Raw genomic sequence first — 27,785 nt, 5'->3', positions numbered from 1 at the left:
GGATCGTGAGCTCGACAGGCGGATCGGTGCGGCGTCTTCAGTAATGCGGACGTTGTATCGATCCGTTGTGGTGAAGAAGGAACTGAGCCGGAAGGCAAAGCTCTCAATTTACCGGTCGATCTACGTTCCCATCCTCACCTATGGTCATGATCTTTGGGTCATTACCGAAAGGATAAGATCACGGGTACAAGCGGCCGAAATGAGTTTCCTCCGCCGTGTGGCGGGGCTCTCCCTTAGAGATAGGGTGAGAAGCTCTGCCATCCGGGAGGACTCAAAGTAAAGCCGCTGCTCCTTCACATCGAGAGGAGCCAGATGAGGTGGTTCGGGCATCTGGTCAGGATGCCACCCGAACGCCTCCCTAGGGAGGTGTTTAGGGCACGTCCAACCGGTAGGAGGCCACGGGGAAGACCCAGGACACGTTGGGAAGACTATGTCTCCCGGTTGGCCTGGGAACGCCTCGGGATCCCCCGGGAAGAGCAAGACGAAGTGGCTGGGGAGAGGGAAGTCTGGGTTTCCCTGCTTAGGCTGTTGCCCCCGCGACCCGACCTCGGATAAGCGGAGAAAGATGGATGGATGGATAAATGCATTGGCGAAAAGGTGAATTTTTAAAAAAAAAAATCAAATCACATCTGTGTGTCGCCAAAGTAACCATAGCCTGTAGAAATGAACGAACGTCAGCCACGAAGTTGGCGTGAGGCAGCGCACATTTCCACGTCAAGGTCAATCTTGATACAAACCCTGTTTCCATATGACTTCGGGAATTGTGTTCGATGTAAATATAAACGGAATACAATGATTTGCAAATCATTTTCAACCCATACTCAGTTGAATATGCTACAAAGACAACATATTACCTATTACATATTACCTACATATTACATACTACCTCACCGACAGGCCACAGTACGTCAGACTGAAGGACATCACGTCTGACACTGTGATCAGCATCACCGGAGCACCGCAGGGAACGGTGCTGGCCCCTCTTCTCTTCACCCTGTACACCGCTGACTTCTGCTACAACTCAGAGCTGTGTCACATCCAGAAGTACGCGGATGACACAGCCATCGTCGGGTGCATCAGGGACGGCAGACAGGAGGAGTTTCAGAACCTGGTGAGAGAGTTTGTTGTCTGGTGCCACACGAACCTCTTGCAGCTCAATCCGTCAAAGACCAAGGAGCTGGTCAGTGACTTTGGGAGGTCAAGTCCATGGTCACAACCTATTGTGATCGAGGGAGTTGAGGTACAGACCGTGGACTCATTCAAGTACCTCGGGGTTTGGGTGGACAATAAGCTGGACTGGACTGTTAACACGGACCACCAGTACAAGAAAGGACAGAGCAGGCTGTACTTCCTCAGGAGACTGCACTCATTCAACATTTGTAAAAAACTCCTGTGGATGTACTACCAGTCTGTGGTTGCCAGTGTTCTGTTCTACTTGGTAGTGTGCTGGGGGGGGGGGCAGTACATCTAAGAAGGACAGCTCCAGATTTGAGAAACTGATCAGGCGGGCCGGTTTTACAATGGGAATGAAACTGGACTCACTGGTGACGGTGGCAAAGAAGAGGACTGTTGACAAACTAGTGAGCATCCTGGATGATGCCAGTCACCCTCTGCATAGCGTTATCAGTAGCCAGAGGAGCCTGTTCAGTGCTAGACTGCTTCATCCCAAGTGCAGGACTAATAGACTCAAGAACTCCTTTGTCCCACACGCCATTAGACTGTACAACTCCTCTCTGGGACGGGGATGACAGGGGATGCAAAACATTAACAGTACAATACGTTTTCATAACATGGTCACTACTGCCTACTTTGTCTTGTTATAGTCTTATTTTACTGTTATATTGTCATTCCCATTGTTTTTATTCTTTTTGTAATATTTCTCTATTTTGTTTCCTTTTAAACCCCCATTATTTACTTTTTACTTTTTTTTTTTAAATTGATCTCAACTCGGTACACTGATGCTGGAATTTTAATTTCCCTGAAGGAACTCTCCTGAAGGAATCGATAAAGTACTATCTATCTATCTATCCATCTATTAGTTTTTTTTGCAAACAATCATTAACTTTAGAATTTGATGCCAGCAACACGTGACAAATGAGTTGGGAAAGGTGGCAATACATGCTGATAAAGTTGAGGAATGCTCATCAAACACTTATTTGGAACATCCTCATATGGAAACGGGGTTTGTACATCTAATTTTCGTAAGTAAGCTTGTTACGTGAAGCCGCTGTTTTATGCCGGTAATGCCGTTTTCCCTTGCTCAAATAGTTATTAGGCAAGAGAAAAAGCAGGTTTCCATGGACGAGACCACAGCTGGTGTACACAAAGCAAAGCCCCGAAGGTGAAGCGAAAGGCCAGGTGGTATGTCCGCTCTCATTAGACAGGAATCACACGCATGTGTGGACTTCTTTGTTTGCACCCTAGTTATAGCCACGGTGATGCAGATCCATTCAATTGTCTGAATTCAAATATTTTATTCATAATGAGGTCAGATGTAACGCTTACACCCTAAGACAGGGGTGGGGAACCTTTTTAGCTGAGAGAGCCATACAAGCCAAATATTTTAAAAAGTATTTCCGTGAGAGCCATATAATATTTTTTTAAGACTGAATCCAACTATTATTCTATCTTATTTCAAGTATTGTGCAGAAATATTGGGAAATACATATCATAGCAACATAATGCCTTTATTTCACAGAAAAGAGCAATTTGTATCATTTTTAAAGTACGATATAGAGACCACACAAAACCACTTCATTAGGTCAGGATTCCTAAAACTAAAAGACATTGTAGAATTGAAAACTCTTAATGATGTTCAAAGCGAAAAATAAAATTCTTCCAAATGACATACAAAAGTTAAGTGTCCACATCTGAAGATGAGAACCACGGAAGGCCGTATGATTTTAAACATCCAAAAGTGTGAACAAATTTGAAACAAATGTGCTTGTCTGTTGTTGGTGTGAAAGCATGGAATTCTCTAAACAAACACTTAAAAAGCTGTAAGAATACCTTTGTTTTTAAAAAGAGTTAAAAAAAAGAGAAAACTGTAATTATATCAAACTGAATTTTGATTTAGATTGGACGTGTCATTGTGAAAATGCTTAAAGGAAAATTGAAAAGTATGTTGGAGTTCGGGTGTTGTTGGAGGGAACAGTTATAAAGTCATGGAAAATAATTTGTGTTAAAAAGGGAGCAGATAAATATAAGAATATCATTCTTCCATCTGCTCCTTTCTGATCATGGAAATGAATAAGAAACAAAAAAAACAATGAAAGTGTCAATTGTACGTGGCTTTTATATATGCATTTTCATGAAAGGAATAAAAATAAATGATGATGATGCATGCATTTTTAAGTAAGTCCAACATTTTTAGAGTATAATAAGTCTCTTATTCTTTTTAATAACATTGTTATTCTGACGCCAACCAACAATAAATAAAATACTTCTTACCATTAATGCGACTTCTTGAACAGGTGCGGTAGAAACCGGATGGATGGATTAAAATGCATGAGAATCTTTTATATTTTGAACGTTATTTTTGACACTGTGATTACCGGCAGAATTATTCATTACTTACCGTGTTTAGCAATGTCAGCTAAGATTTATCTGAGAGCCAGATGCATTCATCAGAAGAGCCACATCTGGCTCCAGAGCAGGGGTAGGGAACCTATGGCTCCAGAGCCAGATGTGGCTCTTTTGATGAATGCATCTGGCTCTCAGATAAATCTTAGCTGACATTGCTTAACACAGTGGTTCTCAACCTTTTTTCAGTGATGTACCCCCTGTGAACATTTTTTTTAATTCAAGTACCCCCTAAAGTAAAATACAGCACTATGTTATCAACTTCTGATTTATTAAATTTTACAACAGTGCAAAATATTGCTCATATGTAGCAGTCTTTCTTGAAGTATTTGGAAAAAAAGATATAAACATAACTAGAAACTTGTTGAAAAATAAACAAGTGATTCAATTATAAATAAAGATTTCTACACATAGAAGTAATCATCAACTTAAAGTGCCCTCTTTGGGGATTGTAATAGAGATCCATCTGGATTCATGAACTTAATTCTAAACATTTCTTCACAAAAAAGAAATCTTTAACATCAATATTTATGGAACATGTCCACAAAAAATCTAGCTATCAACACTGAATATTGCATTGTTGCATTTCTTTTCACACTTATTGAACTTACATTCATATTTTGTTGAAGTATTATTTAATAAATATATTTATAAAGGACTTTTAAATTGTTGCTAATTTTAGAATATTTTTTTTAAATCTCACGTACCCCTTGGCATACCTTCAAATACCCCCAGGGGTACGCGTACCCCCATTTGAGAACCACTGTCTTAACACGATAAGTAATGAATAATTCCGCTGGTAATCACGATGTTAAAAATAACGTTCAAAATATAAAACATTCTCATGCATTTTAATCCATCAATCCGTTTCAACCGCACCTGTTCAAAAAATAACAATGTCGTTAAAAATAATTAGAGACTTATTATACTCTAAAAATGTTGGTTTTACTTAAAAAATGCACACATTTAGTTGTATTCAGTGTTAAAAAATATGATATGGCTCTCACGGAAATACATTTTAAAATATTTGGCTTTCAAGACATGCACCTGGGGATAGGTTGATTGGCAACACTAAATTGGCCCTAGTGTGTGAATGTGAGTGTGAATGTTGTCTGTCTATCTGTGTTGGCCCTGCGATGAGGTGGCGACTTGTCCAGGGTGTACACCGCCTTCCGCCCGATTGTAGCTGAGATAGGCGCCAGCGCCCCCCGCGACCCCGAAAGGGAATAAGCGGTAGGAAATGGATGGATGGATGGGCTCTCTCAGCCAAAAAGGTTCCCGACCCCTGCTCTAAAGCCATAGGTTCCCTACCCCTGCCCTAAGGGCTGCAGTTTAGAAACAGATATGTGAACTTCTCAAGGCGCATATCTTTGACCCTAAAATGAAATTGGTCAAAGAATGTTTATTTTTTTGTTTTTCATCTTTTAATCTCCAGGGAGGAACTAGTAGTCTGTGGGCTTTGTTGTAAGGCTAAACAAGCTGCAGGGCATTGTTGCGTTTGAGCTGTCAAAAGCAATCGGTGCTGCTTTTACATTAGGAGAATAAATATTAGATGCCATGACATTTCAATAGGATTAACATTTTCGTCTGGGGAATATGTTTTGATGTCATGCTCCGAGATGAGTCACATCATCTCTCTATTGGTATTTCAGCCATGAGAACAGAAAGGAATGGGGAGAGAAGTTCATGTGGGATAATTGAAGCCAAGAGAAAAGTCAATCCGTCATTGTTGAGCCGGGCGACCACCAGGCTGGCGCTACGTGAAGGACGGCCAATCTGCCGATAGTTGGCAGCGGACAAAGCTTGGACCGGTGCTCATGCCTTCTTGGAAATATTTGAAGCCATGGACACCATTTGCCGTGTTCAAATTAAGCCGGTGACTGAGCGGACGATGGGAGGATTTGGGCTGGATGAAGCAATGCATGGTTTGGACGCAAAAAAACATTGTGGTTTTTGCTCCAGATGGGAAAACAAACTGAGCTTGCTGTGCATCTATCAATGACTTGTTTAATCATCTATTTCCCAATGTAATAGTGTGATGTTGTTGCGCTATATTATGAACGAGACAGGGTGTTATGTTTTATTTTGAAGTATTGGTTTTATTTTGAAGAACCGGATGTCTGGTGCCGGAAGTGACTTTGCTTTTTTTTCGTATTGTTACTTCCTCTTCTATCGGACTTTTGCTGATGAGGTAATAGTTCTTCATTGCTATGTGTTTCTTGTGTAAATATTATTTCTAAACTTTCATAATACTTTAGAAGTTAAAACATTAATGTTGTAGGTATAAGTGATGTGTTGTCTTAAGTATTTTTTTATGCACAATTTTGTTAAGTAAGGATTAGAGCGTCGAATGTTTGAAATGTTTGTTCATAATCACACCCGGTATTTACGCAGGTATCACTCCGCCAGAAAAGTAGAGACCTGTGTATGTGTTTCATGTTTCCAACAAAGGTATGTGGATTTGTGTATTATTAATATATTTTTGTGATAAAATGTTTTTGTTATTGTAATTTAAATTATTATTTTTATATGAATGACTTGTTTATTTCCCCTTCTATCGGACTTTTGCTGATGAGATATCACTCCGCCAGAAAAGTAGAGACCTGTGTATGTGTTTCATGTTTCCAACAAAGTTATGTGGATTTGTGTATTATTAATATATTTTTGTGATAAAATGTTTTTGTTATTGTAATTTAAATTATTATTTTTATATGAATGACTTGTTTATTTCCCCTTCTATCGGACTTTTGCTGATGAGGTATCACTCCGCCAGAAAAGTAGAGACCTGTGTATGTGTTTCATGTTTCCAACAAAGGTATGTAGATTTGTGTATTATTATTATTTTTTGGTGATTAAACGTTTTTGTCATTGTAATTTAAATTATTATTTTTATATGAATGACGATTGTTTATTTCCTCTTCTATGGGACTTTTGCTGATGAGGTATCACTCCGCCAGAAAAGTAGAGACCTGTGTATGTGTTTCATGTTTCCAACAAAAGTATGTGGATTTGTGTATTATTATTATTTTTTTGTGATAAAACGTTTTTGTTATTGTAATTTAAATTATTATTTTTATATGAATGACTGTTTTTTATTTCCTCTCCTATCGGACTTTTGCTGATGAGGTATCACTCCGCCAGAAAAGTAGAGACCTGTGTATGTGTTACATGTTTACAACAAAGGTATGTGGATTTGTGTATTATTAGTATTTTTTTGTGATAAAACGTTTTTGTTGTTGTGATTTAAATTATTATTTTTATATGAATGACTGTTGTTTATTTCCTCTTCTATCGGACTTTTGCTGATGAGGTATCACTCCGCCAGAAAAATAGAGACCTGTGTATGTGTTTCATGTTTCCAAAACCGGTGGCCAATAAATGATGAAACGATGGAATGGTGGAGTGTCTCTTACTTAAAAAACTACACAACGCAGAATAAGACTCACTACACCACTACACATGAGTTCAACCACCATCCAGATCCAACTTTGAAGGCTGAACAAAAAAAATAAGCAAGCGCAGAGTCTAGCAAAGCTTACACACTTGTGGAAAAATAGTAATTAGATTTTAACATTAATAGCAAAAATGGGGTACAGTTTCCCCCAGATCACATTTTACATTAAGGGCCACCTGTGCACACGTTACAGTCTGAGCTGATGACAGCCATTAATGTTTATAAATACGATGTTTCAGAAAGATCAAATCCAGTCGAACTTCTACAAACAACACTTTGGAAACACTTTTCAAAGCCGCGGCTCAGGAAGTGTTGAGCAGGTCCCGTAACCGGAGGGATCAAGGTTCTAATCCAGCTTCCTCCGTCCTTCACCCACCTTGCTTCTAATGCTTCTCACGCTGGCATATGATGGTTAATTAGGGATGGGCGATATGGTCTACAACGGGGGTCCCCAAACTATGGATCCGGCCCGCCAGCGTCCAAAATCATATATATATATATATATGTATATATATATATATATATATATATGTATATATTAGGGGTGTTGGAAAAAATCGATTCGAATACGAAATGAATCAAATACGTTGTGCGATTCGGAATCGATTCTCATTTTTAAAAAATCGATTTTTGAAAAAAAATATTTTTTTGTTTTTTTAAATCAATCCAACAAAACAATACACAGCAATACCATAACAATGCAATCCAATTCCGAAACAAAACATGACCCAGCAACACTCAGAACTGCAATAAAGACACAAACACGACACAGAATAAAACAAAAGTAGTGAAACAAAAATTAATATTATCAACAACAGTATCAATATTACTCATAATTTCAGCATAGCAGTGATTAAAAATCCCTCATTGACATTATCATTAGACATTTATAAAAATAAAAAAAAAACAATAGTGTCACAGTGGCTTAGACATGCATCGCATCTCATAAGCTTGACAACACACTGTGTCCAATATTTTCACAAAGATGAAATAAGTCATATTTTTGGTTTGTTTAATAGTTAAAACAATTTTACATTATTGCAATCAGTTGATAAAAAATTGTCCTTTACAATTATGAAAGTTTAAAAAAAAATATATACTACTCTGCTAGCATGTCAGCAGACTGGGGTAGATCCTGCTGAAATCCTATGTATTGAATGAATACAGAATCGTTTTGAATTGGAAAAATATCGTTTTTGAATCGAGAATCGAATTGAATCGAAAAAAATCGATATATTATCGAATCGTGACCCATAGAATCAATATTGAATCGAATCGTGGGACACCCAAAGATTCACAGCCCTAATATATATATATATATATATATATATGTATATATAAAGAACCATCAAGACTTTCACTGTCCCCCCCTCCCCCCCACCTCCTTGCGTCACTTGAGGTGGGCGGGGTTGGGGGGGCGGGGGTGTATAATGTAGCCCGGAAATGTTAGGGATGCATGGGATTCTGGGTATTTGTTCTGTTGTGTTTATGTTGTTACAGTGTGGATGTTCTCCCGAAATGGGTTTGTCATTTTTGTTTGGTGTGGCTTTGGTGCATATTTGTAAGAGTGGTAAAATTGTTTATATCACAACCCTCAGTGTAACCTGTATGGCTGTGTTGACGGAAGTCGCATACAACATATGACCGACCGGCACACTGATAACATGGTGTAGGATCGGGCGCGACGACATGTTTGGGAGGACGCTAAAGGCATTGCCATCACGGTACGCCCTAAATATTGTTGTCTGGGTGAAAATCGGAGACTGTTTGCCACGTGAGATATCTGTGAGAGGCACTATAATCCTGAAACTTCCCGGAAAAATGGGAGGGGTCGGCAAGTATGCAGCTGAGCCACATCAGAGTGATCAAAGAGCCGCGGGGTGCCGTCCCCTGGACTATATAGAAACAAACCTAAGCATCTTAAAAAAAGATAACATCTTACATTTGACCATGACCATGTAGACATCTATGGTGCAAATGGGCGGCTGAGGGAGGCGCTCGCCTTTCTCCAGGATGTCCGGGATCTCCCGCGTGGAGATGCTGTCGTACGGTTTCCCTCCGAACGTCATCAGCTCCCAGATGGTCACTCCTGAGGGATGCGGAGGCCAATCAAAGGTCTCAGCAATACAACAGGGGGGTAAAATGCAAATTCAAAACAAAACAGGATTTTGGGCTTATTTCACAGGTGTGATCACATAAGACCGTAAATGTATCCGGCTTCCTTGCACCCACCATAACTCCACACATCGCTCTGATGAGTGAACTTCCTGTAGTGGATGCACTCAAGAGCCATCCATTTAACAGGCATCTGAGGAGGGAAAGACATATTTGAGAGGGTGGAAAAGAAAATCTTACATTTAATATTTATAAGGTTATTTACACTTGAATTGTAATTGATCGCCTCTCAGTTTGCAACGGCTGCCTGATCCTTTGAGCTGCTCTTTGTGAGTTATTGGCGTATCGACGGTGCTCGGAGGCAGTGCCGCTTTACTCGATATCACTCGAGTGCGATGAGTGATTGGCTACGGCCTGACCCGACAATCGTCAATAGTTTGTGCGCTTTTTAAGGTGCTAAATGAGATGGTATCGGTCGTCGGCCGCGACTAATCTCAACAGATGGCCCCGTTTACGGCAGCCTGTGCGATCCAGGATAGGAACAAGAAGCCCTTCCTGGAGGAAATCAGCGCATTAGAACGGTGGTTCGATTTCCAGATTGAGTCGTCTGAGTGAGTCACGTTTGCGGCAAACATGGCCACTCATGCTTTGCTTGACAGGAACGATGCAGCATGACGGGTTGACAACTTCACTTTTTTTTTTTTTTTTGACAGGAATTGCCTGAATTTAAAAGACTTTGCCGCTCGTAACGCTGCTTTGACAAGAAAAGGAATCGGCAATGAGCCCATCAAGCAGGAAATGTGCTTGGCGCTGCTGACTGATGTTCTCTGGTCACCAAACAAAACTTGTTTTTTTTCTCTTTTCTTCTGCAAGACACAAAGTCTCGTTAAGATCCTTTTCAGCGTGTTTAATCCAACGTAGAGCATTTGCGTCTGTAAATGAATTTAAAAAAAAAGTGAAATTCCGAGTTGTTTTGGATGTAAAAACCCCGTTTCCATATGAGTTGGGAAATTGTGTTGGAAGTAAATATAAATGGAATACAATTATTTGCAAATCATTTTCAACCCATATTCAGTTGAATATGCTATAAAGACAACATATTTGATGTTCAAACTGATGTTAAGTTCAAAAGCCAGCATCTGTGATGGTATGGGGGGTGCATTAGTGTCCAAGGCATGGGTAATATGTCACTGCATATGTCAGCAGACTCATTAGGAGTCTTTGTTTGCTTACTTACTAATAAAAGACAAGTTTTCTTGTATGTTCACTACTTTATTCAAGGACAAACTTGCAAAACTAAACATATGATTAAAGGCCTACTGAAACCCACTACTACCCATCACGCAGTCTGATAGTTTATATATCAATGATGAAATATTAACATTGCAACACATGCCAATACGGCCGGTTTAGTTTACTAAATTACAATTTTAAATTTCCCGCGGAGTTTTTTGTTGAAAACATTGCGGAATAATGACGCCTGTTTGTGACGTTATTGGTTGGAGGGGACATTATAGCCCAGCGCCACTTACGGCTAAAAGTCGTCTCTTTTCATCGCGCAATTACACAGTATTTTGGACATCTGTATTGCTGAATGTTTTGGAATTTGTTCAATTAATAATGGAGAAGTCAAAGTAGAAAGATGGAGGTGGGACGCTTTTAGCCTTTAGCCACACAAACACACGGTGTTTCCTTGTTTAAAATTCCCGGAGGTGAAGCTTTACTATGGATCAGAGCGGTCAAGAGAACTTGGATCCCGACTATATGTCAACCGGCAGTTTTCGGTGAGAAAATTGTGGAAATAAGTCGCCTCTTACCAGACGGAGATCAGCGGAGCCACGGACCTCCTGCAGCTGCCGTGACTTCTCTCAGAGACTGGCGTCAAAACACCCGTGGCCACACCCCTCCAACTTTAAGGTACTATTTAACGCACTAAAACACTAGCAACACAATAGGCAGATAAGGGATTTCCCAGAATTATCCCAGTAGATGTGTCTAAAAACATCTGAATCCCTCTCACTGCCCTCGCCTTTTTCTTTTTTCTTTTTTTTAAACTATTTTATTAATCTTATTTTTTTTTCTAGGCCTTCACTCTAAATGTCCTCATCCACAAATCTTTCATCCTCGCTCAAATTAATGGGGAAAGTGTCGCTTTCTCGGTCCGAATAGCTCTCGCTGCTGGTGGCCATGATTGTAAACAATGTGAGGAGCTCCACAACCCGTGATGTCAGGAGCACATCGTCTGCTACTTCCGGTAAAGGCAAAGCTTTTTTATTAGCGACCTAAAGTTGCAAACTTTATCGTGGATGTTCTCTACTAAATCCTTTCAGCAAAAATATGGCAATATCGCGAAATGATCAAGTATGACACATAGAATGGACCTGCTATCCCCGTTTGAATAAGAAAATCTAATTTCAGTAGGCCTTTAATGTACCGTAAGATTTTTTGTTAAAATAAAGCCAATAATGCAATTTTTTGTGGTCCCCTTTAATTAGTACCGAAAAGTATCGTACTCATTTTGGTACTGGTACCAAAGTATTGGTATCGGGACAACACTAATTCAAATACTTTTTAAAAAAAAATGTATTAATAATTTTTTATGTGTCTTTTTTATTGTAGTATTTTTAAAAACAAAAAAACTATTTGTTCAAAAAGTCCATGCACCTAATTTCCTCCAGGAAAAAGCTTTGTTTCTTTTTTTTGTTAGAGTCCGCCTTAATTTCTTTTAAAACGTCTCTCTTTCGTTGACCCTTCCTGAAGAAAAATGGCAGCGGCAAGCACCTGCCAGCTTCTGTACGCCTCCTCGCAGTGAGTCCCGTGCGACTAGCCGTGTGACATTTCTCTGCGTTTTAGTTTTTTTGTCCGATTGCCTGCACAGGTTGTAAAATAAACGATTTAACAACCATTATATTGGCAACGTGCTGACAAAAGGAAGCGACCTCGTGCCATCTAATGCAGTTTATGAAGGATTGCGCAATCAGTGGGTCGGCTTGGCTGGCTTAGCCTCATCCCAGCTTTTTCTGTATTTAATCAAGAAATGTGCAAATTCAGCAATCTTTAATCAGCACAACTGGACTCATACAGGAAATACATATTTAACACCGCTTCATGGACACATTTTACAAACCCAGTTTCCATATGAGTTGGGAAATTGTGTTAGTGTCACGCCAAACAAATCATGTTTTGTTTTGGTCATGTTATGTTTTGTTTTTTGGACACTTGTTTCCTGTTTTGCACTTCCTGGTTTGTTTTCAATACCATGCCTACTCATTAGTTTCAGCTGTCATGTCACGCACCTGTTCCATCACTAATTATGTCACTGCTATTGAAGCCATTTGGTTTCTCTTCTTCGGCCTGGTACCTTTGTACCTACCGATGTACCTACACATCCCGTATTCATCTGGTTCATGCCTTGCTGTTCGTTTTTGTCCACGCCAAGTAAGTTTTGTATTTATGCCTCAGTGCAAGTTTTGTTTTTTCATCCCACAGTGCAAGTTTTGTTTTTTCATGCCACAGTGCAAGTGTTTTTGTTTCATCTTTGGAGCATTTATGGTAGTCTTTTATTTTTTCATTAGCCAAATTTGTTTTCCGCCCTCGTGCGCGCCTTTTGTTTGCCTTTGTGTAATTTTGTTAGAATATTAATAAAAATGTACTTACATTCACGCCTGGCTCGTGCCAATCATCTTTTGCATCGAAGAAACAATCCAAGTCCAAGTCCATGTTTGACAGTTAGATGTAAATATAAACGGAATACAATGATTTGCAAATCATTTTCAACACATATTCAGTTGGATATGCTGAAAAGACAACATATTTGATGTTCAAACTGATAAACATTTTTTTTTTTGCAAATAATCATTAACTTTAGAATTTGATGTCAGCAACACGTGACAAAGACGTTGGGAAAGGTGGCAATAAATACTGATAAAGTTGAGGAATGCTCATCAAACACTTCAACAACATATGCTGCCGTCTTTTTCATGGACGCCCCTGCTTATTTCAGCAAGACAATGCCAAGCCACATTCAGCACGTGTTACAACAGCGTGGTTTCGTAAAACAGAAAGTGCGGGTACTTTCCTGGCCCGCCTGCAGTCCAGACCTGTCTCCCATCGAAAATGTGTGGCGCATTATGAAGCGTAAAACACGACAGCGGAGACCCCGGACTGTTGAACGACTGAAGCTTTACATAAAACAAGAATGGGAAAGAATTCCACTTTCAAAGCTTCAACAATTAGTTTCCTCAGTTCTCAAACGTTTATTGAGTGTTGTTAAGTTAAAAGGTGATGTAACACAGTGGTGAACATGCCCTTTCCAAACTACTTTGGCACGTGTTGCAGTCATGAAATTCTAAGTTAATTATTTTTTGCAAAAAAAAATAAAAAATAAGGTTGATGAGTTTGAACATCAAATATCTTGTCTTTGTAGTGCAATCAATTGAATATGGGTTGAAAAGGATTTGCAAATCATTGTATTCCGTTTATATTTACAACTAAAACAATTTCCCAACTCATATGGAAACGGGGTTTGTAATATTCATTTTAACATTATTCTTTTTAACCTTTCTTTAAACCTGCTCAGTGGCCTTGTGGTTAGAGTGTCCGCCCTGAGACTGGGAGGTGGTGAGTTTGACTACAAAATCAATGGGACTCATTGCCTCCCTGCATGGCTCTCAGCATCAAGAGTTGGAATTGGGGGTTAAATCACTAAATGATTCCCAAGTGCGGATGGTGTTCTGCTGACCTCGACTGCGGATGTTGTGGATCGGTGGAGGGAGTACTTCGAAGACCTTCTCTATCCCCCCCAACATGTCATCCTATGAGGAAGCAAGGCCTGGGGAATCTGTGGTGGGCTCTCCCATTTCTGGGGCTGAGGTTGCTGAGGTAGTTAAAAAGCTCCTCGGTGGCAAGGCCCCGGGGGTGGATGAGAACCGCCCGGAGTTCCTTAAGACTCTGGATGATGTGGGGCAGTTTTGGTTGACAAGACTCTGCAGCATCGTGTGGATATCGGGGGCGATACCTCTGGATTGGCAGAACGAGGTGGTGGTTCCTCTCTTTAAGAAAGGGAACCGGAGGGTGTGTTCCAACTATCGTGGGATCACACTCCTCAGCCTTCCCGGTAAGGTTTATTCAGGTGTACTGAAGAGGAGGCTATGCTGGATAGTCGAACCTCGGATTCAGGAGGAACAGTGTGGTATTCATCCTGGTCGTGGAACTGTGGACCAGCTCTTTGCTCTCGGCAGGGTTCTTAAGGGTGCATGGGAGTTTGCCTAACCAGTCTACATGTGCTTTGTGGACTTGAAGGCATTCGACCGTGTAACCCGAGAAATCCTGTGGGGAGTGCTCAGAGAGTATGGGGTAGCGGTCTGTCTGATTGTGGCGGTCCACTCCCTATATTATCAGTGTCAGAGCTTGGTCCGCATCGCCGGCAGTCTGTCGGACCCGTTTCCAGTGAGGATTGGACTCCGCCAAGGCTGCCCTTTGTCACCGATTCGGTTCATAACTTTTATGGACAGAATTTCTTGGCGCAGTCAGGGCGTTGAGGGTATCTGGTTTGTTGGATGCGGGATTAGGTCTCTGCTTTTTGCAGATGATGTGGTCCTGATGGCTTCATCTGGCTGGGATCTTCAGCTCTCACTGGATCGGTTCGCAGCCAAGTGTGAAGCGACCGGGATGAAAATCAGCACCTCCAAGTCCGAATCCATGGTTCTTGCTCGGAAAAGGTTGGAGTGCCACCTACGGGTTGGGGAGGAGATCTTGCCCCAAGTGGAGGAGCTCAAGTACCTAGGAGTCTTGTTCACGAGTGGGGGAAGAGTGGCTCGTGAGGTCGACAGGCAGATCGGTGCGGCGTCTTCAGTAATGCGGACGCTGTATCGAGGCATTACATTGCGTGAAACCAGCAAACTTATACTAAAACTAATTTATTGTTCTTAATGGAAAGGCAACCGCTTGTTACTCTCTGCAAATCATATGGTCTAACAATGCATTTTTCCATTGACATCATGACATCTTCGCGCCAAGTGTGTGCTTTTTCAGTCAATTAGTGCGCATATATACAGCCCCGCCCCCGGCCAAACATTTTTTTTACTGTAATTGTGAGGAATTTATCTGAATGTGCATGAACTATTTCTGTTCAAAATTGTTTGAAATGTCACATGTTAATTGTTCAAATATGAACTGTCCGTTTACTGTACTACTATAAGAGTATGTATTTTCTCTTGTTTCATTGAAAATAAAACAGCAAAGTCAATTTAGCTGTGATCTGTTTTAAATATGAGACACAATTGTGTCAAAATCATGATTTTATTTTTTCATGCTTGAAAAAAGAAATTATTACTTTAAAAAATGTGTTTTATACTTGTAAGTGTTGATGACTCAGCTTTGCAACAGTTGATATTCTAGTTTCAAGCATGTTTTACTAGGCTGACCATATTCTGAAATCACAAAAAGAGGACACATATATGCATGCCAAGGCCGGGACTAGGTTAAAATTTGCCAAGGATACTTCAACTTGCTTTATAAATAATATATTTATTTAAATAAAGCGTTTTTGCTCCTCTGTTGACAGCAGTGTTGGCGCTAGGAATTTTCAAAATGGGGTCCCATGGACCCCATCAAGTCATAAAAATGGGGTCCCACAGTACATTTTTGGGGTCCTGCTTTTTTGTAAGCGTTTTGAAAACAAATGATAAACATATGCATTATCCTTTTACATCTCACATTATATATTGTGTTTTGGAAAAAGGTTGTCATAAATGTTACTTAATTCATTAAAATAAATAATATAAAAATAAGACAAATTTGTATGCATATGTAAATGTATTCAGTTATAAACATTCATTCACTTTCTTCTTTCCTTCATGGATCTAAACTTTACCACTGCTGTTAGTTATTTCTATTTTTTCATTTAATAAGTTTTTGGGGCATTTATTGCAGTATAAAAGTGTAAAAAGGGTTTTGCTTGTGTCATGAACTGATGATAATGGTGTGCCAGGGCATACATACATTTTATATTTAACGCTTAACTCTCTGGAGTCTACATAAAGTATGTCTGAAACTGATCAACTTCAGATCTATCCATCATTTCAAAATGTTTTATTTTTTTTTATGTTGTTTTGGTTTGTTTGTTTGTTTTCGGCCCTTTTTTGTCAAACAAAACTATGTTTTTTTTTGGCAAACACACAAAATATGTACAATCTTCCACCAAAAATATTTTTCAAGTGGAATATTTGATGTGACGTAATCGGGGTTGAGGTGGTGGTGGTGGTGTGTGTGTGTGTGTGTGTGTAGGGGGTAGCGGGGGTGTATATTGTTGCATCCCAGGGCAAGGGGTTCTGGGTATTTGTTGTGTTGTGTTTGTTGTGTTACGGTGCAGTAGTTCTTCCGAAATGTGTTTGTCATTCTTGTTTGGTGTGGGTTCACAGTGTGGCGCATATCGGGGTATATTGTAGCATCCCGGAAGAGTTAGTGCTGCAAGAGGTTCTGGGTATTTGTTCTGTCGTGTTTATGTTGTGTTACGGTGCGGATGTTCTCCCGAAATGTGTTTGTCATTCTTGTTTGGTGTGGGTTCACAGTGTGGCCCATATTTGGAATAGTGTTAAAATTGTTTATACGGCCACCCTCAGTGTGGCCTGTATGGTTGTTGACAAAGTATGCCTTGATTAATGCTCAATCCACTGCCTCGTTCTCTCGCTCTCTCTGTCTCTGCCCCTCCCTCACGGATTTAACTACGTGCGCACCCCTTTACCATTTAATTTTTTTTTTTTAACCCCCTTTTAACCCTGTACGTACATTGAAAATACACACAACCCTAACATCAGGGGTATTTAAGAAACCCGCGCCGGACACCCAGGACAATCCCGCAAAAGAGGACATGTCCGGGGAAAATAGGACGTATGTTCAGTCTAGTTTTACTCAATATAGGTCTCAGCAACAAGCTGTAATATCTTACTGAGATCATTCAGGACCAAAACCCTTACAACAAGTAAAACACATAAAATCTCTTTCGTGAGAAGAATTATCTTATCAGTCAGAAAATAAGCAAATATCACCCTTATTTGAGATATTTAATCTTACTCAGATTTCAGTTTTTGCAGTGTTCACCACACTTAGTGTGTGTGTGTGTGTGACTATCAGTGGTACTTTAAGTTTAACTTTAAATCTTTCATGGTAGGTGAGCCAAACAATGTTGCAACCTTGTTGTGGAACCGCAGGTGCAGAAACACAAAAGAAGAATCCCTGTGGGATGCAGAAACTGGCAGAGAAATTTTCCGTGCAAAGTTCATATTGTGTCACGCCTGTAAATCTGGTTTTATGTTTGATCATGTTTTGTTTTGTTTTCTGGACTCTTGTTCCGTTTTTTCACTTCCTGGTTTGTTTTTGTTACCATAGCTACTCATTAGTTTCCACCTGTTTCCCCTAGTCACGCCCCGATCATCAACCTCTCACACCTGTTTCTAGTTACCACGGCCACTATTTATGTCACTTGCTTTCTGTTTATCGTTCTGGGATTTTTGCATTCTGCCTCATGCCTTCACGCACCCTCGATTACCTTGCTATCCATGCCCCTTGTACCGGTCACAGTAAGTGTTTTTGTGTTAGTTATTCATAAGTTCTGCCACAGTGCAAGTTTATGTTTAGTTCATTGTCTTTCATGCCATCGAGCAGTTGTTTTGTTTTCCTGTTAGTATTTTTGTAGCCAAGTTTTGTACCTCTTTGTGAGCGACCTTAGTTTGTTTATTTTTGTATTTAGTATTACTAATAAACAACCATGTACTCACAGTCACGTCTGGCTCGTCCCGTATTCTCCTTGCATCGAAGAAGCAAAAATAACCGCAGTCCAGGCTTGACATATTGTTGTTAATCAGCCAGCGTTTGTGGATCTGATGGACCCGTTGCATTTTGTGGCTTTTAATGCCTCACAATCAAACACTTTTATGTTAATATACTGAACAGATGTTTATTGGGATAAGGTAAACATTTGTTTTGTATTTTAACATAAAAGATTTTGATTGTGAGGCATTAAACGCCACAAAAAGCAACGGGTCCATAAGACCCACAAACGCTGGCTGATTAACAACATATAGACGAATACATAAAGAACACATCAAACACTCAATTCACAATCAAACACTTTTATGTTAATATACTGAACAGATGTTTATTGGGATAAGGTAAACATTTGTTCAGTATTTTAACATAAAAGTGTTTGATTGTGAGGCATTAAATCCCACAAAAAACAACGGGTCCATCAGACCCACAAACGCTGGCTGAGTATCAACAATATGAACATTACACAAGATTTAAGTTAAGAATATTTTTCAACATATTGAGCAACATGGTCTCATGTTTTCTACCAAGAAAAGTGCACTTGTCATTAGTGAGAATATACTTATTTTAAGGTATTTTTCGGTTCATTGAGGTCAGTTAATTAAAAATAAAAATCATGACTTTGACACAATTGTGTCTCATATTAAAACAGATGACAGCCAAATGGACTTTGCTGTTTTATTTTCAATGAAACAATAGAAAATACGTACTCATATTGGCACAGTACAGTAAACTGACAGAAAATTTAACATGTGACATTTCAAACAATTTTGAACAGAAATAGTTATTCAGATAAATTCCTCAAAATTACAATTAAAACAATTTTGGCTGGGGGGCTGACTGTACATATGGGCACTGATTGACTGAAAGAGCACGCACTTACTCATAGTAGTACAGTAGTTATTAGTGAGAATATAGCTATTTTAAGGTATTTTTTGGGTTCATTGAGGTTAGCTAATTTTACTTGTTTTGGAAAGTCTTGACAAGCCAAATTTTCTTGTTCCATTGGCAGATAATTTTGCTTAGTTCAAATAAAATACCCCTCATTTTTGTATTTTTTTTTTCTTGTTTTTGAACACTGACTTTTTGCAGTGCAAAATCGCATTAAAATCTGACTACAGAAAATGTGTCTTTTTTTTTTTAAATTATGTGATCACTGTGTATCTTCTAATACATGGGTGTCAAACTCTTTCATTTGGCCCTTGAGGCAATATTAAATTAACATTAGAGCTGACCCGCCGCTGTCACACCGCATTCACCACTAATACTCATACTCGTCAACCCTCCCGATTTTCCCGGGAGACTCCCGAAGTTCAGTGCCCCTCCCGATTTCCACCCGGACAATAATATTGGGGGCGGGCCGTAAAAGCACTGCCTTTGGCGTTCTCTCTGTTGCGATCCGCTGCTCTGATCTGTACATATTCTGGTTTATTGTTCCATTTTTGTATCACCCTGTTGTTTAACGTCTTTATTTCCTGTTTAGTCTGTCACCATGGTAGCTCATTAGTTCACCTGCCACTTGTTATCCACGCACACCTGTTTTCTTCTAATCACCTCCCTTATTTAAACTCGCCCCTTTTCGTTATTCATTCTCGGATCCTAATTTGCCTTCGTGCTGAAGTGACGACTCTCATTTTTCTATCGTATGTATTATCTCGCTAGCTCTCACGCTATGCCACTTGTTTATTCCAGTTTTCATACTGATGATTTGTTTTCTGGTTTGTGCCCTCGAGCCAAGTTTTAGTTTCCTAGTATTATCCTAGCTTTCACGCTAGCGTCTTTTGTTTGCCTTCTCTTTAAAACAGTGTTTTTGTTCCTAGCCTTTTTATTATTTAATAAATCCATTTATATCATACCTTTGCTGTGTTCTACTTCGACGCATCCTTGGAAGAACCACACCGGCATTACCATGCCGAAGAAGAGTCCTCACACTCTACATGTCGCCACGTCCGCTTTTCCTCCATACAAACAGCGTACCGGCCCACTCACATAATATATGCGACACATAAACACACACTAGTGTATGCAATGTATACTTGGTCAACAGCCATACAGGTCACACTGAGGGTGGCCGTATAAACAACTTTAACACTGTTACAAATATACGCCACACTGTGAACCCACAGCAAACAAGAATGACAAACACATTTCGGGAGAACATCCACACCGTAACACAACATAAACACAACCGAACAAATACCCAGAATCCCTTGCATCACTAACTCTTCCGGGATGCTACAATATACACCCCGGCCACCACCAAACCTCGCCCCAACTCAAACCCGCCGCCGAAAAGAGGCATTCAATTTGTATTTTTATGTTATTTGATATGCCGTTGATATTTTTTAAATATTATTATTTAAAACTCGATTTTGCATGTCACTATAAAGTTATAAAAGCCTTGCTTGGTCAATATTCAATGCAAAACTTGTTTGGGTCCCTATTAAAGGATTAATTTGTTCAACCTCGGCCCGGGGCTTCGTTCAGTTTTAGATTTTGGCCCACTCTGTATTTGAGTTTGACACCCCTGTTCTAATACATTTTCGGAATGAAAACAAAATCAGGCTAATGTATCGAAAAAATAATCACAGATGGTTGAACAGAAATCAGGAAAGCGCCACTAATGAAAATGTAAGTTCCTTAGCAGAGGTGCTACATCACCTCTGAGATGAACACATGGTGGGATTTTGTTAGACTTTCTCCGCCCGACAATGCTTCTTTCTGCGAGGTTCCTCGGTCACCGCCATTGACCTTTGCTTTTATTACTTTTGGCTCACGGTATTTACCTCCTTTGTCAAAACGTTTTTTTTGTGACTTGTGTGTAGACGTGTGCAGATAAAGGTAAACACAACAGACTTACACCAACCTTGCCCCCGTCCGCGTTGTACTCCTTCTCGTCGGCATCCAGCAGCCGCGCGAGGCCGAAGTCGGTGATCTTGATGTGATTGGCCGACTTCACCAGCACATTGCGGGCGGCCAAATCCCTATGGACCAGGCGCCTTTCTTCCAGGTACATCATCCCCTGTGGGAGACAAGAAACAATTTGCAATCCTCAAGGAGACATGGTGTCATGTTCAGCCCAATGCTACTTTTTCATGTCTGGCACTGATAAACACACAGACCTTCGTTTCTCCTTATCTTGCAATACCGTGTATGCTAAAAGTAAATATTAACGAAAAACACCACGTTCACTCTGTGCAGCAAATATTGTACTCCTCCTGGAGGAAGAAATATTATTGCCCACCACGTGAGTCACCTTGCGAGCTATTGTGCCGAAATGCGTTGCAGCAGTTGCAGCTCTCTTCCCTGCATGTCACACAATTTAAAATGTAATCATTTTAACGCAGTAAATTTGGTATCAGACTGATCCTGACCACCACTATATACTAGGGTTGTATGTATACTGGTATTACAAACCCCGTTTCCATATGAGTTGGGAAATTGTGTTAGATGTAAAAATAAAGGGAATACAATGATTTGCAAATCATTTTCAACCCATATTCAGTTGAATATGCTACAAAGACAACATATTTGATGTTCAAACTGATAAACATTTTTTTTGTGCAAATTATTAACTTAAGAATTGGATTTTAGCAACAAAGTAGTTGGGAAAGGCAGCAATACATACTGATAAAATTGAGGAATGCTCATCAAACACTTATTTGGAACATTCCACAGGTGTGCAGGCTAATTGGGAGCAGGTGGGTGCCATGATTGGGTATAAAAACAGGTTCCCAAGAAATGCTCAGTCTTTCACAAAAAAGGATGGGGCGAGGTACACCTCTTTGTCCACAACTGCGAGAGCAAATAGTCAAACAGTTTAAGAACAACGTTTCTCAAAGTGCAATTGCCACAAATTTAGGGATTTCAACATCTACGGTCTAAAATATTGTCAAAAGGTTCAGAGAATCTGGAGAAATCACTCCACGTAAGCGGCATGGCCGGAAACCAACATTGAATGACCGTGACCTTCGATCCCTCAGACGGCACTGTATCAAAAACCGACATCAATCTCTAAAGGATATCACCACATGGGCTCAGGAACACTTAAAAAAAACACTGTCACTAAATACAGTTCGTCGCTACATCTGTAAGTGCAAGTTAAAGCTCAACTATGCAAAGCGAAAGCCATTTATCAACAACATCCAGAAACGCCGCCGGCTTTTCTGGGCCCAAGATCATCTAAGATGGACTGATGCAAAGTGGAAAAGTGTTCTGTGGTCTGACGAGTCCATCCATCCATCCATCCATCCATCCATTTTCTACCGCTTATTCCCTTTCGGGGTCGCGGGGGGCGCTGGCGCCTATCTCAGCTACAAACGGGCGGAAGGCGGGGTACACCCTGGACAAGTCGCCACCTCATCGCAGGGCCAACACAGATAGACAGACAACATTCACACTCACATTCACACACTAGGGCCAATTTAGTGTTGCCAATCAACCTATCCATATTTCTAATTATTTTTGGAAATATTCGACATCGTGTCATTCGGACCAAAGGGGAAGCGAACCATCCAGACTGTTATCGACGCAAAGTTCAAAAGCCAGCATCTGTGATGGTATGAGGGTGCATTAGTGTCCATAGCATGGGTAACTTACACATCTATGAAGGCACCATTAAAGTTGAAAGGTACATACAGGTTTTGGAACAACATATGCTGCCATTTAAGCGCCGTCTTTTTCATTGACGCCCCTGCTTATTTCAGCAAGACAATTCTTAGCCACATTCAGCACGTGTTACAACAGCATAGCTTCGTGAAAAAGGAGTGCGGGTACTTTCCTGGCCCGCCTGCAGTCCAGACCGGTCTGACATCGAAAATGTGTGGCGCATTATGAAGCGTAAAATACGACAGTGGAGACCTCGGACTGTTGAACGACTGAAGCTCTACATAAAACAAGAATGGGAAAGAATTCCACTTTCAAAGCTTCAACAATTAGTTTCCTCTGTTCCCAAACGTTTATTGAGTGTTGTTAAAAGAAAAGGTGATGTAACACCGTGGTGAACATGCCCTTTCCCAACTACTTCTAAGTTAATGATTATTGCAAAAAAAAAAATAAAGTTTATGAGTTTGAACATCAAATATCTTGTCTTTGTAGTGCATTCAATTGAATATGGGTTGAAAAGTCATGCAAATAGTTCAATTCCGTTTATAATTACATCTAACACAATTTCCCAACTCATATGGAAACGGGGTTTGTATTATTTTCCCTGTTTATCTCCATGCATAGCTCAGGATCGCCACATTACAAAAGACGGCATGTGACAGGCAAAGCTTGCGCGAAGTAGAAATAAGAAATGACGACTTTTCGTTTGAAGACTCCATTTGTTGCTCAATGGGCTGGACGGACGACGGACACAAACACACACACACACACACACACATGCGGTAAACCCACACAAGCCGGACACGCATTCATCTGTGCGTTCATGACTGAAGGGAGCAGATGAGAGGTCAGCCAGGCGTGTCCAGCCAGGCCAATAGAAGTGTTCAAGCCACCGTGTTAAACAAGTGGACACCACTTTGCAGGCGGATCAATAAAAACACCTCGGCGAGGCGGCGAGCCGGGGCGGGGGTGGGGGGAGACGGCCATTGTGCCGTTCTGACAATGAACACAGTTCAACGTCGCCTCTGTTGGCACAGGAGAATACGCAAGGCAGGGGGAAAACGCTAGATATGTGCGTGCACGTCAGGCCACATTGTGTTGAGATGCAGGCCGCGACAAGGAAGCGTGTGCCGTCTCCTCCACAGACAAACGCCAGGATAAAATCGATCGACGGCCGGCCTGCCGCTGGATGAACCCTCATCCATCATCTGCTCGGCCTCAACCGAGACAGCCACGCTGACAGGGACCACCTCGACTCAAAAGAAAGACATATTTCACCCTTCGGAGCGTGCATGTCCACCAGTTCCTTTTCGGAGGCTTTTTTTTTTTTTTTTTTTGGGGAGGGACTCGTTCTTCATCAAAATGCCCCTTTTACTGAAAGTGGATTTAAAATAAATTACTTCAAGGGAGCTCAGGGCAGGCGATCAATAGCCATGTTGATTACAAAAAGCCGGAAGACGACTGTGCCGAGCAATATTTATCCCCAATGTCAACGTTGTGAGGAATTAGGAATCAATGGGCCACACAGTGCATTAATACACTTCGACTTAACGTGACGGGGCAATGAGGGGAGGCCACGGGACTGACAGCACAATGTACGGCAGCTCAAGGAGCCAATTAACTTCCAGCCTCTCTGGGTGGTAAACAGCAGAGGATCCCATTGTCACAACCTCAAAGCGGGAGAATGATTACCGTATTTTGCGGACTATCAGCCGCTACTATTTTCCTACCGCTGTTAACCATGAGGCTTATACAAAACCTGTTTCCATAGGAGTTGCGAAATTGTGTAAGATGTAAACATAAACGGAATACAATGATTTGCAAATCATTTTCAACCCGTATTCAATTGAATGCACTACAAGGACAACATATTTGATGTTCAAACTCATAAACTTTATATATTTTTTTGCAAATAATAATTAACTTAGAATTTCATGGCTGCCAATCATGCCAAAGTAGTTGGGAAAGGGCATGTTCAACACTGTGTTACATCACCTTTTCTTTTAACAACACTCAATAAACGTTTGGGAACTGAGGAAACTAATAGTTGAAGCTTTGAAAGTGGAATTCTTTCCCATTCTTGTTTTATGTAGAGCAGGGGTGTCAAACTCATTTTAGATCGGGGTCCACGTGGAGAAGAATCTACTCCAAAGTGGGCTAAACTGGTAAAATCATTGCACAATAACTTAAAAAAAAAGAAAACTCCAGATTGTTTTCTTTTTAAAAAATAGAACAAGCACATTCTGAAAAATGTACGAATCCTAATGTTTTTTTTTACACTTAAATATTGCGGTTATTAGTATTCTATCTTTTTTGTCGTTTTTTTTATACTTCCTGAATAAATTATGTGATAATGTTCATCAACTGATTGGTGTTAATTTTCAACCTATCAAGATTAAAAAGAAAAAATAGAAATAAAAGAATAATACAAATTACAGGGCGGTATTTATGTAGTTTGATCATTTTCCTCGACTTTTGCACCGACATCATGTGGTTTATTTATTTACTTTTTTACATCTCATCTACAAATACACAAATAATTGCTATTGTGACATCTAGTGGACACATTTAAAACAGCTGTTTCTTTCATTCAAACATTTCTGCAAATTTTTATACTTAGCAAACTCATCCCGTGGGCGGGATAAAATCTGTTCACGGGCCTGATCCGGCCCGCGGGCCGTAGGTTTGACACCCCTGATGTAGAGCTTCAGTCGTTAAACAGTCCGGGGTCTCCGCTGTCGTATTTTAGGCTTCATAATGCGCCGCACATTTTCGATGGGAGACAGGTCTGGACTGCAAGCGGGCCAGGAAAGTACACAAACTCTTTTTTCACGAAGCCACGCTGTTGTAATACGTGCTGAATGTGGCTTGGCATTGTCTTGCTGAAATAAGCAGGGGCGTCCATGAAAAAGACGGCGCTTATGTTGTTCCAAAACCTGTATGTACCTTTCAGCATTAATGGTGCCTTCACAGATGTGTAAGTTAGCCACGCCTTGGGCACTAATTCACCCCCATACCATCACAGATGCTGGCTTTTGAACTTTGCGTCGATAACAGTCTGGATGGTTCGCTTCCCCTTTGGTCCGGATGACACGACGTCGAATATTTCCAAAAAACAATTTGAAATGTGGACTTGTAATCCGTTTCTATTTACATCCATCACAATTTCCCAACTCATATGGAAACGGGGTTTGTAAAACAGTGCAGCTAACAGCCATAATGTTTTGTAAGTACAGTCGTGGTCAAAAGTTTACATACAAGGTACTTAAAGCGCTTTGACACTATTTCCACATTCACCTATTCACACACTGATGGCAGGAGCTGCCATGCAAGGCGCTAACCACGAGCCACCAGGAGCAAGGGTGAAGTGTCTTGCTCAAGGACACAACGGACATGACAAAGTTGGTAGAAGGTGGGAATTGAACCAGGAACCCTCAGGTTGCTGGCACGGCCACTCTCAACCGTGCTACGCCTTTCCCATAATGTCATGGCTGTCTTGAGTTTCCAAATATTTCTAAAACTCTTATTTTTTTGTGATAAAATGATTGTAGCACATACTTGTTGGTCACAAAAAACATTCATGAAGTTTGGGTCTTTTATGAATTTATTATGATTTTAATGAAAATGTGACCAAATCTGCTGGGTCAAAAGTATACATACAGCAATGTTAATATTTGCTTACATGTCCCTTGGCAAGTTTCACTGCAATAAGGCGCTCTTGGTAGCCATCCACAAGCTTCTGGTAGAATTTTTGACCACTCCTCTTGAAAAAAAAGGCTACATTTGTTGGTTTCTGACATGGATTTGTTTTTTCAGCATTTTTGTTTCATCTGACATCACATGGTCAAAGATAAGACATTCTGGAGGAAAGTTCTGTGGTCAGATGAAACAAAAAATGAGCTGTTTGGCCACAATACCCAGCAATATGTTTGGAGGAGTAAAGGTCAGGCCTTTAATTCCAGGAACACCACACTTACTGTCAAGCATGGTGGTGGTAGTATTATGCTCTGGACCTGTTTTGCTGCCAATGGAACTGGTGCTTTAAAGAGAGTAAACGGGACAATGAAAAAGGAGGATGACCTCCAAATTCTTCAGGACAACCTAAAATCATCACCCCATAGGTTGTGTCTTGGTAGTAGTTGGGTGTTCCAACAGGACAATGACCCCAAACACACATCAAAAGTGGTAAAGGAATGGCTAAATCAGGCTAGAATTAAGGTTTTAGAATGGGCTTCCCAAAGTCTTGTTTTAAAGGGGCGGTATAGCTCGGTTGGAAGAGTGGCCGTGCCAGCAACTTGAGGGTTGCAGGTTCGATTCCCACTTCCGCCACCCTAGTCACTGCCGTTGTGTCCTTGGGCAAGACACTTTACCCACCTGCTCCCAGTGCCACCCACACTGGTTTAAATGTAACTTAGATATTGGGTTTCACTATGTAAAGCGCTTAGAGTCACTAGAGAAAAGCGCTATATAAATATAGATCACTTAAATGTTTGGACAAGGCTGAAGAAAGGAGTCCGTGTCAGAAAACTGTCAGAAAAATGTTTGTAAATGATCAAAAACATTTCCGTTCTCTGAGTTGCCACTGAACAGACAAAAGCAAAAAAGGCTTGTAAAATTCCATTGTGTACGATGGGAGGTGACGGGAGGGGGTTATCTATTGTGATCCAAGACCTGCCCAAGCTCGATCCAGGACCAGTCAAAGCCCAAGGCATCTTTTTTTTTTTTTTGTGTTAATGTGACCGAAAACAACGGCTGTTTACATCCCACCTTCCCATTGATTTAGAAACAGCTGTTGTTATGTAAACATCCATCCATCCATTTTCTACCGCTTATTCCCTTTTGGGGTTGCGGGGGGCACTGGCGCCTATCTCAGCTACAATCGGGCGGAAGGCGGTGTACACCCTGGACAAGTCGCCACCTCATCGCAGGGCCAACACAGATAGACAGACAACATTCCCACTCACATTCACACACTAGGGGCAATTTAGTGTTGCCAATCAACCTATCCCCAGGTGCATGTCTTTGGAAGTGGGAGGAAGCCGGAGTACCCGGAGGGAACCCACGCATTCCCGGGTTGTTACGTAAACAGGGAACCTCCAAATAAAGGAGGAGACGTGAACCTTTTTCCGTTAGACCGTGGGTGACACTAAGAGGTTACAGGTCGACACGTTTCTCTTCAAATTGAGCAAAATTGAATTCTGTC

The 27,785-nt window shown here is 40.7% G+C and overlaps 1 protein-coding gene across 1 annotated transcript in view; it reads right to left on the bottom strand.

The window, feature by feature from the left end:
- The window catches only part of LOC133544056 (receptor tyrosine-protein kinase erbB-4-like), a 42,527-nt gene that overhangs the window by 12,731 nt on the left and 2,011 nt on the right, over positions 1 to 27,785 (bottom strand). Inside the window, exons 5-7 of the mRNA XM_061889085.1 lie at positions 20,844 to 20,999; positions 9,269 to 9,344; positions 8,979 to 9,125 (exon numbers count right to left, since the gene is read on the bottom strand). Of these exons, the coding sequence (XP_061745069.1) occupies positions 8,979 to 9,125; positions 9,269 to 9,344; positions 20,844 to 20,999 (379 nt within the window). The remainder of the gene's footprint in view (positions 1 to 8,978; positions 9,126 to 9,268; positions 9,345 to 20,843; positions 21,000 to 27,785) is intronic.

This window comes from Nerophis ophidion, linkage group LG27 (assembly GCF_033978795.1).
Source record: "Nerophis ophidion isolate RoL-2023_Sa linkage group LG27, RoL_Noph_v1.0, whole genome shotgun sequence".
In the NCBI taxonomy this organism is placed as follows: Eukaryota; Metazoa; Chordata; class Actinopteri; order Syngnathiformes; family Syngnathidae; genus Nerophis; species Nerophis ophidion.
Note: the sequence above shows the minus strand (reverse complement) of the source record. Positions and strands in the feature narration are given on the sequence as shown.